Source organism: Haematobia irritans, chromosome 2 (genome assembly GCF_050003625.1).
Source record: "Haematobia irritans isolate KBUSLIRL chromosome 2, ASM5000362v1, whole genome shotgun sequence".
NCBI classification, from domain to species: Eukaryota; Metazoa; Arthropoda; class Insecta; order Diptera; family Muscidae; genus Haematobia; species Haematobia irritans.
In genome coordinates this window covers 5655058-5671085 of record NC_134398.1, presented here as the reverse complement: position 1 = coordinate 5671085, position 16028 = coordinate 5655058, and the positions used below count along the sequence as shown (strand labels likewise).

Here is a 16028-nt window from a genome sequence, read left to right as displayed (position 1 = left end):
ATTTGACCTCCGGAGCATCTTGGAAGAGCAAAGTTCTTCCCATTCGGTTGAAATTTGGTACGTGATGTTAGTATATGGTATCCAACAACCATGCAGTAATTGGTTCCTATCTGTCCATAATTATATATAGCTCCCATATAAACCGATCGCCAGATTTGACCTCCGGTGCCTTTTGGAGAAGCAAAATTCATCCGATCTGGTGGAAATTTGGTACGTGGTGGTAGTATATGATATTTAACAACCATGCCAAAAGTGGTCCATTTATAGCCCCCATATAAACCGATCGCCAGATTTGACCTCCGGTGCCTTTTGGAGGAGCAAATTTCATCCGAGTGAGTTGAAATTTGTAGATGATAGTCTTTCGTAGAAGTTTCTACGCAATCCATGGTGGAGGGTACATAAGATTCGGCCTGGCCGAACTTACGACCGATAACGCTGGACTGACTTAACATTTGCGATTTTTACTGAAAAGAAATGAAATCGAACTATTGAAGGGATTGGTAAAAAGATTGACAAAAGACGAAACGTTATGGTGCAAAAAATTACATGGTGATCGCCAAGCCAGGATTGTGACGTCGGAAATTTATGCTAAGAGTTTATTGGGATTCGAAAGGCATCATTCACTATGACCTGATCGAGCCTGATCAAAAATTTTTATATACACTTTACTACCAATAACTTATGACATGGGGAAAAACAGTCAGAACCATTTTTATCGGCCGTGGCTGATACTAAACTTTTGCCTCCGGCAGCGGCGGCGGCTTGACGGCTAAGCCGAACATGTATCTTCGACGGCGGAAAATTGTCCATTATAAAATCTATTTGAAGTTATTCGAATGGTAATGAGATTTGTGGTACAACAAATCTTACAATCAAATTTACATTTCATTCAAATTTTCGAAGCCAAATTTGTGCAAAATTATTATAGCAGCTTGAAATTATTTGATTGTGGGTGAAAAGTTCAAAATTTTGGCAAAATATACGACAATAAATAATAAATTTTTCTGATGTAAACCGATATTTTTGACTAATTGGCGGCTAAATTTGAATCGACTTGTTCGGCGTCGACTGGCAAAAACATGGTCGGCGGAGGCTGTAATCGGCGGCGCGACTCGGCGGCTTCATTCTCTGGTCGGAACTGATGAACAGAAAGGTCTTCGTCTTCCATCAGAAGACTACAGACGTCGTTAATGGAACAACTTGATTGGGAAGTGTGTATGCAATCACACTCAACTTCCTTAATGGAATAAAGTTGGCTTCAACAGAAGCCTGTGGAAATTACCTGTCGAAGTCTTTGGTTGAGAAATTACAAAAGTTTTTCACTGATGGAATAATGTCTCTAGGGCGAAAATCGCAAAAGATGATGCGTACACCCTCAAAAAATCGCTTCTGTAACATATACCCCAAACACATTTTGCATCAAGCATATATGTTTTCAGGATTGTTCCAAACAAATATTGTTTGTATTATTCAAACATGTTATGTTTCACCTTAGGGCATACACTGGTAGAAAAAAATTGTAATGAAACTTTGTTTGTGTGGATATATTTTTAAGGCGCCAATTGGTTACTCCCATTATTTTACTTGCAGCTTACTCTCTAGGTCTCTCTTTCTAAATTAATATATGTTTGCATCTGAGCATATTATATTTACAAACATTTCATGTCCCAAACATAATATGTTCTAACATATTAACATATATGTCCCAAACATGTTACGCTAGTTTATGAACATTATATGCTTGCACTTAAAAATATTGTGTTAAAAAATTTGAGTTTCAAACATATAAAATTAATTAAATTTGTAATTAAAACAAAAACTTACTATCTTGAATTAATTAATTTAATTCAATTCAAATAAATAATTTAATTGGGATTAATTATATATGTTTTAATTTTTGAATTAATTAATTTAATTCAATTCAAATAAATAATTTAATTGGGATTAATTATATATGTTTTCATTTTTCATTGAATGAAATAGTATTATTAATAATTAATTTAATTATGACAATTAAAATCAAATATATTTTTGGTGTGAGTCCCAACATTTTTCCCCCAAATAAATTCTATTAAGCATACTCTGCCGTGTGATTAAAATATTTTCAATTTTTTATTATGATTTACAATAGAAATATTAACTAAACATACATTCAACAATATTACAACTTAACAAGAGATTATTTTAGCCACAAATATGAGAATTATCATGGTGAAAATGCTGGATGAATAGGTACCAACGGAGTTTTTGGTATTGCATAAATCTTTCGAACACATATTGCAGGTATGTCTAGTCCAAGTTCCATTAATCAAAGGAGTGGTACAGTTCACTGTACCAGGATTAATGCAGCCACGTATATCCGCAACGGTTTTGTTGCCTATTGAAAAAAAAAGAAAAAATCAATTAGTAAAGTTAAAAAAATTTCAGAGCCTATGAAAGGTAACTCTCTTTTTCATGAAACTCCACTAGTGCAAGGTTAGATAACACACAAAATTAATTGATTCAATTAAATTTTAATTGAAACGTTTTCAATCACAGAAATGATGATATCAGTCACCAAAGTCAATAAATAAATTAATTGATTCAATTAATAATTAATTGATACTATTATTTTTTGTGATTGATTTTTGTTTTAGTTGGAAATATTTAGGCGGAAATTTTCTATGTGAACAAACTTTTTAAATGTGCTACAGATATAACCTTAATTTAGGCATAAAACCTTTTTCTCGTTTTTAGTTCATATCATTAAAGTAAACAAAAGATTTAGTTTGTAACAAAACTTAACTACACCCAAAGAAATTTGTTAGTAGGGACAGCAGAAAAGTCTGTTAAAACAGCAGAAAGTCTGCTGAAAAAGGGACAGCAGTAACTGTTTGCTGAAATGGCAAACATTTCCTGCTATTTTTTAAGCTCGATTACAGCAAAACATGTTTTATTTTGGCTGAAACAAATAAAAATGTCAACTGACATATATTGTTTTAACATAATTAAAACAATATTTTATGAATATCTAAAGTATTTGACCAAAAATCTGAATATTTATCGAATTGAGGCATAATTAGGGTTTTTTTCCCGGGAACGGGATCCCGGGAATTCCCGGGAAATTGCTATTTTTTCGCTCCCGCTTTCTTTACAATATTTTATGTATAATAGAGGGTTTTATATGACAGTTGAAATCTAGTTAAAGTGGATTTTGGAAGTGTAATGTGAATAACTATGGTACCAAGTCGTAGTAGTTGCCTTGAGGATCATACATAGTCGTGGGTTCCAATCCAGAATCCAACGGGCTCCCAATTGCTAAAAAGAAGTTTGCACTTCCTAATTTATGATTGTCATATTTCTGTAAACCGACATTCCGATAGACTGGTAGACTGAGTAAACCTTTAAAAACAACGGGACATTTTACCTTATGTAACCCACGTTGGCAATTGCATAATTTCAAAATTTCATAATTATTGCAATGATGTTCTTTTTATGAAATAAGTAAATTCCAACCTTTTTAAAGATGTTTATTTTAATTTCAAATTTATACCTTATACACATTAAGCTTGAAATCTATTAAAATTGGGGTTTAAAGCCCTTATTTATAGGACATACGACAATTGAAATCTAGTTAAAGTGGATTTTGGAAGTGTAATGTGAAAGTCGTATTACATGGTAGTGTTTCCCTTTTGGGAATATTGACTGAATATGTGCATTTATTGACCCCGTTGAACGATGATCGAAATAAGTTTCTTTCATTTTCAAACTGGTTTTTAGTGTTACAAAAAATCCCACTATATTAAAAGTGTTCTTCCGAAAACTATACCGAAAGAGACTGCTTTAACCATTGTCAAAATGTTTTGTATTACAAAATATTTCGTATTTTAGTATGATTTTTGGTGATGTAAGAGAACAACATATATTATTATTATTACTACCTTAATAATAATAATAATAATAATATATATTATTTCTAATTTATTAAAATGTCTAAATGTATTCCACATCAAAGTAGGTTTCCCTTTGACCGGGATCCCGGGAAATTCGAAAAAAATTCCCGCTTTCCCGGAAATGCAAAAATCCGGGAAAAAGAAAACCCTAGGCATAATAGCAAACAAAATGTTTGCTGATCGTATTTAGGAGCTTGTAAGAATATTAAAGTGCAAAAATATACCAACAACTACTTTTGGTTCTTAAATATGCTTTGAGGAAAAATTTATAACCTAAAAATTTTATAATTTGTTGTTCATTAGGTCCTGAAGTACAAAAATATAACAGCAGACATCGACTGCTGTTTTAGCAGACTTTTTTCTATGAGTGTAAGATCAATTAATTTGCATAAACCAATATAAAATTACATTGGATATATACATTTGCGTTGTATTTTATATGAGACAACAATCAATATTTAACCATATTATTATGTAAATGTTACTACCACTAATTTAAAAGGGTATAAAATTTACTACCACTTCCGGATATGCTACAAATTTTCACCTAATAGGTTTAAGGTTAGTATTATTTTCATTTACTTCTTAGGGGAAGTTAAACAGATTTATAACCTCGTTTAGATACCTATAGGTCTGGTTTTGTACCAGTTCCCGAATAAATAATAAAAAATAAAATAACTTTTCGAAGTGGTGCAAGGACTAGTTCCAGGTAATCTAAGAGGAGACAATTAATTGCATTATGTCCTATAAAAGTGTTCGAGTTCTTTTGAACCAAAATTTTTTCATCCCACTTATCGTAAAATATATATCCACCTCCATAGATAAAGACAAATCAAGGAATGTACACCCAAAAAAAGTGAACCCACCGTGGAAGAAAATGTAGGCTTATTTTAGAAAATTTTAACTAAAATAGTTTTCTAATTGCAACATGTTACAAATAATTTAATACTTTTTGTCAATTTGAAGAAAAATTTTTTTAAATAATTAATTTTTTTTTCTGTTGTTTAAGAAAATTTCATATGTTGAAAGAAAAAATTGGATTTAAAAATTGTTAAAATGTCTTTAGCGCTGTACGAAGTTCGAGACAGGAACAATTTTAGTAAAACTTACTCATTTGAGAGACTTATGAAATCAGTTTAAGCAAACTTCTGCCATTTTAGGAAAATATGAACTATTTTATTTTTTAGTAAAATTGTGCACTATATTTGTATACAACTTTTTTTGTTATTTTTAGTTCACTTCATTAAAGTTAGCAAAATATTATTCAAGGAACATTTACTCATATTGTGCAAAATTTAACTAAACTCAAGTAATCTTCATGAACTAAAATAAAGTTCGGTTTGCATTAGAGCCCCTTTTTTCTGGGTGTAAATAAACGTAATTACGAAACCACCAATCTACATTCAAATATTATGGAAGTGAATACCGAAAGTCCGGTCAACAAACAGTCAAGATGTGAGGATTTTAATCTGGATATTTCCAGACTTGGATCCTGTCAAATTGAGGAAAGAGAAAATCAAAACAGATTTGCCATAGGTTAATACCTTCTCGAAGTGATGCAAGGACTAGTTCCAGGTAATCTAGGAGGAGCCAATTAATTCCATTATGTCCCTATAAAAGTGTTCGAGCTCTTTTGAACCCAAATTTTCTCATCCCACTTACCATAGGTGTAAAATCTACTACCAACACCTCCACGGATATGCAAAAAATGAAAACCTCATAGGTTAGGTTAGGTTATGTGGCAGCCCGATGTATCAGGCTCACTTAGACTATTCAGTCCATTGTGATACCACAGTGGTGAACTTCTCTCTTATCACTGAGTGATGCCTGATTCCATGTTAAGCTCAATGACAAGGGACCTCCTTTTTATAGCCGAGTCCGAACGGCGTTCCATATTCCAGTGAAACTACTTAGAGAAGCTTTGAAACCCTCAGAAATGTCACCAGCATTACTGAGATGGGATAATACACCACTGAAAAACTTTTTGGTGTGGATTATCCCTCCTCAGTAATTTCTGCGGGTCTCAAGCTTCCCTAAGTGGTTTCCCTGGAATGTGGAACGCCGTTCGGACTCATAGGTCAAAAAGTATTGTTAGTTTCAGTAACTTTCTTGGGGGAACTTAAATGGACTTACAATAACTTTAGATATATTCTTGTACCAATTCCTAACTAAATAATTCTCATAAGGATTCGGAATAAAAATACATATTTGCGAAACTATAATGTAAAATATTCTTCTCGAAACGGACACAAGAACTTGTTCCAGCTTATCTAGGAAAAGAAAATTCATACCATACAAAAGTGTTCTAGGCCTTTTGAAACAAAATGTTGTCATCCAACTTACCATAGGTATATACTCCGACATAACAGGTGTAATCTGTAGTATTCTTAATATCAACTTGGCTATAGATGGTAAAGAGAGCATCACGGGTGTTATTAGCCTGGCTTTGATCGCATTGAACTGATGCGGGTTTTTGGCACTCTTCAACACTTCGACATGTATGACATTTTAAAGAATTTACTATAATAAAGAAATTTTTATTTGTTTTTATTAAGTAGTAACACATTTAATCATTACAACACTTTACCTAAAGGCAATGCAACAAAAGCCACAAGGATCACAGTGAAAATTAATTTTCCGTACATTTTTGAATATCTATGGATATTTTATTTTTATTGAAAATATTGAATTCGTTTGTTCGATTCTTAACTGTCGTCTACACTAATTGAAATGTAATTTAATACTGTGAATTTTCTGTGATGACTTTATGGATTTTATATATAAATAAAATTCCGTGGTTTTATCTCTAAGACCTTATCGCAGGGTGCCTTTGGTGAAATACACCAAAACGGCTTATACTTTTATTTTTATTTCACCGAGAAATCTTTTTATTTCGACACACTTATCTACCAGCACGAATGGTGGTCACCACCATCATACACTGGCGGGAAATAATAGTATTTTATTTTTAAAATAAAGAAATCAATTACTCATATTATGGTGATGGCGGATGAAAGTGGTTATAGATTTTTTCGTCACCATACGGAATTAGTCACTATACTGTATTGTGATAAGCAGATATTAACATTTTTTCTCACACGAAAATATCCTCAATGTTGAATGTCAAGTGTGTGGAAAATATATAAATATAAAAATATACATATACCAATATACTCATACTTGGCCCACCATAAATATAATGTCTTGGGCCTTACCGGAAAAAATAATCCTAAAATTTTTAAGAACGGGCAAAAGATAATATAATAATAACAAATACATATATGATAGAAAAGTTTCAAATGGTATGAAGACGATGCTGGATTCCGCCGGACCAAAGCTCATACTCGGTCCACCATGCTCATACTCGGTCAGCACAAAATTCTCAACATTTTTACAAACGGACAAAAAATGGTTTAATATCCATAGCACTTAAGTCTGTGGGTCGAAATAAGAGTCGAATTTCTAGAAGTGGAAAATCAGAGTAACCTTCGGATTGAATTGAAACTGATCCAAAGATTGGTATGCAACTTCCTCCTCCCCAAAATTTCGTACGGAATACTTTCACAAAATTCTCTCTCTATTTTTCAACTTATTCTCCGTGGTAGTCGTTTTCGGAGCACATAGGCGTACTTTATCAACATCCAAGATGTGACAACGATGAACTCTTTGAACACCTCTTCCAAAAACAAGAATCTCCGGCCGATATTGCATGTGTCCATTTTTCTGGCTGAAAATGTATCTTTCGGGGGAGGAGACGCTCCTTTGGCCCGTATTTTTGTCTAGCATCAAAATTTCCAGGGAAATATTTGGCCGAAAATGTGAACTATTTCTTGTCCGACTTTTTTTATAAAAAGTTATTCAGAGGATGGTTAGGTTATGTAAGCAGAGGATGAACTTGTGACAAAACTTTCATACTTCATATCTCAATATTTAAAAACCCACTTTTAAAAATCCATTTTTTAAATTTCAAAATGTTATTTCTATAGAAAATTTGATTAAAATTTTATTTCTATAGAAAATTTTTTCAAAATTTTATTTCTATAGAAAATTTGGTCAAAATTCTATTTCTATAGAAAATTTTGTCAAAATTTTATTTCTATAGAAATTTTGATTAAAATTTTATTTCTATAGAAAAATTTGTCAATATTTTATTTCTATAGAAAATTTTATCAACATTTTATTTCTACAGAAAATGTTGTCAAACTTTTATTTCTGTAGAAAATTGTATCAAAATTTTATTTCTATAGAACATTTTATCAAAATTTTATTTCTATAAAAAATTTTGTCAATATTTTACTTCTATAGAAAATTTTGTCAAAATTTTATTTCTATAGAAATTTTGATTAAAATTTTATTTCTATAGAAAATTTTATAAAAATTTTATTTCTATAGAAAATTTTATCAAAATTTTATTTCTATAGAAAATTTTATCAAAATTTTATTTCTATAGAAAATTTTATCAAAATTTTATTCTATAGAAAATTTTATCAAAATTTTATTTGTATAAAAAACTTTTTTAAAATTTTATTTCTATAGAAAATCTTGTAAAAATTTCATTTCTATGGAAAATTTTGTCAAAATTTTATTTCTATAGAAAATTTTGTCATAATTTTATTTCTTTAGAAAATTTTATCAAAATTTTATTTCTATAGAAAATTTTGTAAAAATATTATTTCTATAGAAAATTGTGTCAAAATTTTATTTCTATAGAAAATTTGATCAAAATTTTATTTCTATGGAAAATTTTGTCAATATTTTATGTCTATAGAAAATTTTATCAAAATTTTATTTCTATAGAAAATGTTGTCAAAATTTTATCAAATTTTTTTTTTGTATAAAACATTTTGTCAATATTGTATTTCTATAGAAAATTGTATCAAAATTTTATTTCTATAGAAAATTTGATCAAAATTTTATTTCTATAAAAAATTTGTCAATATTTTATTTCTATAGAAAATTTTATCAAAATTTTATTTCTCTAGAAAATTTTGTCAAAATTTTATTTCTATAGAAAATTTTATCAAAGTTTTATTTCTATAGAAAATTTGATCAACATTTTATTTGTATAAAAAATTTTGTCAAAATTTTATTTCTATGGAAAATTTTGTAAAAATTTCATTTCTATAGAAAATTTGGTCTATATTTTATTTCTATTAAAAATGTTATCAAAATTTTATTTCTATAGAAAATTTTACCAAAATTTTATTTCTATAGAAAATTTTGTCAAAATTCTATTTCTATAGAAAATTTTGTCAAAATTTTATTTCTATAGAAATGTTGATTAAAATTTTATTTCTATAGAAAATTTTGTAAAAATTTTATTTCTATAGAAAATTATGTCAATATTTTATTTCTATAAAAAATTTTATCAACATTTTATTTCTACAGAAAATGTTGTCAAACTTTTATTTCTGAAGAAAATTGTATCAAAATTTTATTTCTATAGAAAATTTTATCAAAATGTTATTTCTATAGAAAATTTGATCAAAATTTTATTTCTATAAAAAATTTTGTCAATATTTTACTTCTATAGAAAATTTTATCGAAATTTTATTTCTATAGAAAATTTTATCAAAATTTTATTTCTATAGAAAATTTTATCAAAATTTTATTTCTATAGAAAATTTTATCAAAATTTTATTTGTATAAAAAACTTTGTCAAAATTTTATTTCTATAGAAAATCTTGTAAAAATTTCATTTCTATGGAAAATTTTGTCAAAATTTTATTTCTATAGAAAATTTTGTCAAAATTTTATTTCTTTAGAAAATTTTATCAAAATTTTATTTCTACAGAAAATTTTGTAAAAATATTATTTCTATAGAAAATTTTATCAAAATTTTATTTGTATAAAAAATGTTGTCAAAATTTTATTTCTATAGAAAATCTTGTAAAAATTTCATTTCTATGGAAAATTGTGTCAAAATTTTATTTCTATAGAAAATTTTGTCAAAATTTTATTTCTATAGAAAATTTTATCAAAATTTTATTTCTATAGAAATTTTTATCAAAATTTTATTTCTATAGAAAATTTTTTCAAAATTTTATTTCTATAGAAAATTTTATCAACATTTTATTTCTGTAGAAAATTTTGTAAAAATTTTATTTCTATAGAAAATTTTGTAAAAATATTATTTCTATAGAAAATTTTGTCAAAATTTTATTTCTATAGAAAATTTGATCAAAATTTTATTTCTATAGAAAATTTTGTCAATATTTTATTTCTATAGAAAATTTTGTCAATATTTTATTTCTATAGAAAATTTTATCAAAATTTTATTTCTATAGAAAATGTTGTCAAAATTTTATCAAAAATTTTTTTTTTTTATAAAACATTTTGTCAATATTGTATTTCTATAGAAAATTGTATCAAAATTTTATTTCTATAGAAAATTTGATCAAAATTTTATTCCTATAAAAATTTTTGTCAATATTTTTTTTCTATAGAAAATTTTATCAAAATTTTATTTCTATAGAAAATTTTGTCAAAATTTTATTTCTATAGAAAATTTTATCAAAGTTTTATTTCTATAGAAAATTTGATCAACATTTTATTTGTATAAAAAATTTTGTCAAAATTTTATTTCTATGGAAAATTTTGTAAAAATTTCATTTCTATAGAAAATTTTGTCTATATTTTATTTCTATTGAAAATTTTATCAAAATTTTATTTCTATAGAAAATTTTACCAAAATTTTATTTCTATAGAAAATTTTATTAAAATTTTATTTCTATAGAAAATTTTGTCAAAATGTTATTTCTTTAGAAAATTTTATCAAAGTTTTATTTCTATAGAAAATTTGATCAAAATTTTATTTGTATAAAAAATTTTGTCAAAATTTTATATCTATGGAAAATTTTGAAAAAAATTCATTTCTATAGAAAATTTTGTCAAAATTTTATTTCTATAGAAAATTTTGACCAAATTTTATTTCTATAGAAATTTTGATTAAAATTTTATTTCTATAGAAAATTTCGTCAACATTTTATTTCTATAGAAAATTTTGTAAAAATTTTATTTCTGTAGAAAATTTTGTCAAAATGTTATTTCTATAGAAAGTTTTGTAAAAATTTTATTTCTATGGAAAATTTTCTAAAAATTTTATTTCTGTAGAAAATTTTGTAAAAATGTTATTTCTATAGAAAATTTTGTTAATATTTTATTTCTATAGAAAATTTTATCAAAATTTTATTTCTATAGACAATTTTATCAAATTTCTATATTTCTATAGATAATTTTGTGAAAATTTTATTTCTATAGAAAATTGTATCAAAATTTTATTTCTACAGACAATTTTATCAAAATTTTATTTCTGTAGAAAATTTGGTGAAAAATTTTATTTCTATAGACAATTTTATCAAAATTTTATTTCTATAGAAAATTTTGTCAAAATTTTATTTCTATAGAAAAATATGTTTAAAATTTTATTTCTGTAGAAAAGTACCTTTTAGTTGGATAGTAACACAAACTAAATTACTTAAATAATTATTGAAGAAAATTGATTTTGATGGGAAAATTCCTATAGACAAACATTAAAAAGCCAAGGTTTGGAATGGACATCGATTTACATATCCATTGCTATCACAAATAGGCAAATCTTCAACTCAGAAATTTGCTATTCCCTGTTTTTGTTCTATTGTAGAAATAATAACACGAAATATATAACAAAAAAAATAAAATGATACGTGATAGTAATACACGAATCATATCCACATCCCATATGTACCCCTTGCGAAAAGGATATATGGGAGGCCAGCCCATGAACATGCAAACGATGGGTGTCGAGCTCATGCCCGGAACATCTATAAACATGAGTATGATGTGATACTATGCCATGCAATGTAATGCTTTGTGATGGGACATTATCCAGGAATGTGGTTGTTGGATGAATTTCATCTAACTGCATGGAGGAGTGCCTTAGTAAAACCAACAAAACAAACATTTACATTGTGACAACATTGGCGAATGAAGCATTTGTATGCGACGATAAAATGTTTGAGGGAATGTGACCCAAGACATAGCAAAAAAAATAGCAAAACTACCCAGGATACGGAAATATATAGAATTGTTCCAAATATGAGATCTGCACAACATAACTGCCTACGAGGAGGGTATTCATCCATAGTCAAACTAAAAGGGGACGGTATACATTGGCCACATCTATGAGTATAAATGTTTCTTGTTTTGCATAACCTTTCCCATTGTCAAACAGAATTCTTTGCTGGCTCATCATCGACATGAAGGATCTGTTTCAGTATGCTGTTGTATTTTTTGTCATTTGTTTACTATTTTTTTTTTTTAGCCTACTAGCTGGTGCCTTATGACCCTTTCCTCTACATTTACTCAAAATCTGCCATATCTTCCTCGATTTGTCGTTTCCCGTTTGCTATCATCATCTAAGCCGTGGCTCGTGGAAATTCATTGTTTCAAATAGTTGTGTTTTTTAGTTTAATCTTTCTAGTCACGTATCCTTTTTAATCCTGACAAGAATATTATTCCCATAACATGACACACAACTACATGGCGGATGAAGCTTACCAGCTCATCAGCGTTAAAGCAACCTCCAATGGAGACAACTACACTGTTAGAAAAATATGTTTTTCATATGTTCCGATATAAACAAAATGTGTTTCGGGCACGATTTTAAACCACAATATATTTAAGTGCGAACATGTAATTTTCCTAAACTAACACTAAATGTTTGGGACATCTATGTTAATATGTTAGAATATATTATGTTTGGGGCATGAATGTTTCATAAAAATCATATGTGTGAATACAAACATATATAAATTTACAAATTTCAACTAAACATACATATGTTGTAATATTTTATTCAAAGCGACAGAGAGAGTATAGATTGAAATAGAGATGGAAACCGGGAGAGTTGACGAAAGATATCAATATAACACAGCAAAAGAGTCAAAAGAGAACAATTTCTGTGAAACCGCTTGTATGTTGTTTCGGAAAACTGTTTTATGATAAGGCCAAAAATTTGATATGTTTAAGTCTAAATATTATTTAATTTGAATAAAGAGAATATACATTCTGAACCAAGAGAATAGACATTTGAAAAACAAACAGCTTATGTTTCGCCTTGAGAGCAGCATTTTATGTATGTGTGGACATGTGTTTTGTTTATCATTTTGGCATTATTTTTTTCTTGGTTCGTTAAAAGAAATCAGGGGTCTTCATAAAAATAACGAAAGGGCACTATACTCTTTTTAGAGTTGGGACGGTAAAATGAAATAAGGAGGAAATAGTGAAAAATTACACAGTAAAATGTAAAAAAAAACAAAGTTTAGTTTTTCTTTATTAAAAAGTAGTCCACGAGGAGTTGACGGACACCATCAAATATAAAAGCGGGCATTAAGTTCGACTTTTACAGCTAAAACAATTTAAAAAGTTTATTTTCTTTAAAATGAATTATTAAAGAAAAATAAAAGGAATTTTAGAGCGATGGTGTTAAATGCTAGTAAAAAACTGTTCACTCCTAAATAAATTTATGTTTATATTATAAAATTATGTATGTATGTTTATACTCGACTCCACGTTCTTCTTTTGTTAGTTTTTGAATTCCTTCCAAATTTTAAAGTTTTGTACAAAAACAGTTTTTGATTACAAGATTGTTATTTTTGCAATAAAAAATAATATTTTATCCAAAAATCATTCAATTTCGTTTATATCAAGCACTGTTACTGACTATAAATCTTTAATAACGCACACTTCGATGTTTCATTTAAAAAATTAAAAAAAAAAAAAACAAAAAAACAATGTTCGGTCGGAGCAGGGATTGAACCCACGACCCTTTGCATGCAAGGCAGACATGCTAACCACTGCTCCACGTGGCAAACAAATGTATGTTTCTGTTAAATAATGTTATGTTTGCATGGGCTCGTGGGCGCTGCAAACTATGCTATATAAATGTAACTTAAAACGATAATTATCTACTGGTGACTATAACAGCTACGTAGCCCAGTGGATAGTGTGTTGGCTTACAAACTGTATGGTCCTCGGTTCGATTCTCCGTGCAGGCGAAAGGTAAAATTTAAAAAATTTATAAAAATGAATAATTTCTTCAACATTATTTGTATTACAGAGAAAGGTGCCAATAACTAAAAAATTTCGTGGAAGTGAAAATTACGGGTATGTTAGGGAATGAGCACAATCGTGTTTGGGAAAAATTCTTCCAAACATATAATATTTTTGGCTCAAAATGCTTCCAAACATATAATATGTTCACATAAAACAAACATATTAATGTTTCGGCAGTATGCAATAATATATGTGCTTCCTGCAAAATATGTTTGGAACATATGTTAAAGAAGCGATTTTTTTTGAGGGTGTACCAATACAGATATGCGTAGCGTAACAGATCCAAAATATCCAGACTTATACGGTTTCAGTTTAGTGTGTTTAGTTTCACCTATCGTTTTGCATCAACCGAATAAAATATTCAGCTGGTTAATGGTGCAGTAATATTCGGTGTAACCATGTAAATAAGCAAAGTTTCAGCGCAGAAATCGAATATTGTACCTACGGTATGCACCTCTATTGAAATTTTCGCCAAGCATAAGAAATGCATTGGTATTTTTGCTACCGAAAATTGAGCCGTTGTTATGGATTCTTTAAATTTTTCTCCCACAAGAAATGTATGGCAAAACTATATCATGAGCATGCAACAGGAGTTTTCACAAAAGCTGCATACCGGGCTTTAAGGCCGGTCGCGCCGCTAACGAAATCTCCGTGACCCATATTTGTTAACGAAAATACCGAGGGGTGTTGTTATCGATTGTTTACATTTTGTTCCCCACAAAAACTGTGATATTGGCACGCAAACCAAATTTCCGCTAGAGGTGTTTTAAGATATAATTCGACACGCAGTTCTTGCGAAAATGCTACCTTGGCTACCTTGTGGCCCTGGCCGTGCTCATTCTGGGTCGGTTCTTGTCCATCAAAGAAAGGATGTGATGAGTCAACAAAAATAATTTTAAGGTAGCTATGGAAAAAAAGTGAAAGAATTTAGTATAGAGGGTACCAGTGAAATTTTAGGGTAGCATATGATGTAATTTTGCTACCCCATTTCTGTACCCGGCCGTAAAATTATAACACAACTTACAAATATACACCACTTTTTTCCATAGCTACCTTTAAAATTTTTCTTTTATGTTGACTCATCATATTCTTTCTCTGATGGACAAGAACTGCCCCAGACTGAGCACGGCCAGAGCCACAAGGTAGCCAAGTCCAAAAGAGAAAGGGCCTTTCGGTAGATCGTCACAATGTCAATAATACAATTTTTCAATGTATTTCTTATGAAAGCAAAACGTAAACAATCCATAACAACTCCTCACAGAAATTTCTTTAGCAAATGTAGCAATGCCTTTTCGTTCCCAGGTAAAAAGTAACATTATGCTCATGAAACTTGTTCGGTGTGATCGTATTTCTCACTCAAGAAATTTAAGCTATCATGCTTCGTTTCTGCGAAAAACGAATATCTTCATCTATCTCCGTAAAAAGGGTTTCAAACCCACGGATGTTAACTTATTTATGCGAAATAATATGCCTGTCTATTTTTCGTGTGAAAAATCCAGGGTTGTATAAATATGTGTTTGAAAATACTCAAAACAAAGATTTCGCATTTATTCCGCCCTAACGTTTTTAGTATGGAGTATAACAGTTTTTGGCACGAAAACGTGATCTTAGTACTAGGCTTCAAGCAGAAAATTTGTTTACATGCTGATAATACAGTTTACAATGTGTTTCTTATAGGAGCAATATCTAAACAATCTATAACAACGTTTCGCAGAATTTCCTTTTTGAAAAATAGATATGCAATTCTTATGAATAGCTGGTATATTCTTCAAGTGGAAGAGTAAACGTAGTTGGTCTCCATATTCGGTTGGCTATTCGTATTTGATATGTACAGCCAAACATTGCTTCCATAGTTCAATGGAATATATTGCTTACAAGCTGCACAGAGCAGATGCTACGCCAATATACATTAGAATAAGCCGATTACATAGTGGAATTATTCCGGAAATTTTTTAGTAGTTTACATTTACACCAATGAGAAATAAACGCCACAAATAGACT

At 28.9% G+C, this 16028-nt stretch overlaps 1 protein-coding gene across 1 annotated transcript; it reads right to left on the bottom strand.

Annotated features, from left to right (window-relative positions):
* Positions 1 to 2083: 2083 nt before the first annotated feature.
* LOC142223336 (uncharacterized) lies at positions 2084 to 6696 on the bottom strand. Its single transcript, XM_075293208.1, has 3 exons — positions 6520 to 6696; positions 6276 to 6452; positions 2084 to 2377 (listed from the first exon to the last, which is right to left on the bottom strand). The coding sequence occupies exons 1-3, from the start codon at positions 6575 to 6577 to the stop codon at positions 2169 to 2171; spliced, it is 444 nt and encodes a 147-aa protein (XP_075149323.1). The 5' UTR covers positions 6578 to 6696; the 3' UTR covers positions 2084 to 2168.
* Between the last annotated feature and the right edge of the window lie 9332 nt (positions 6697 to 16028).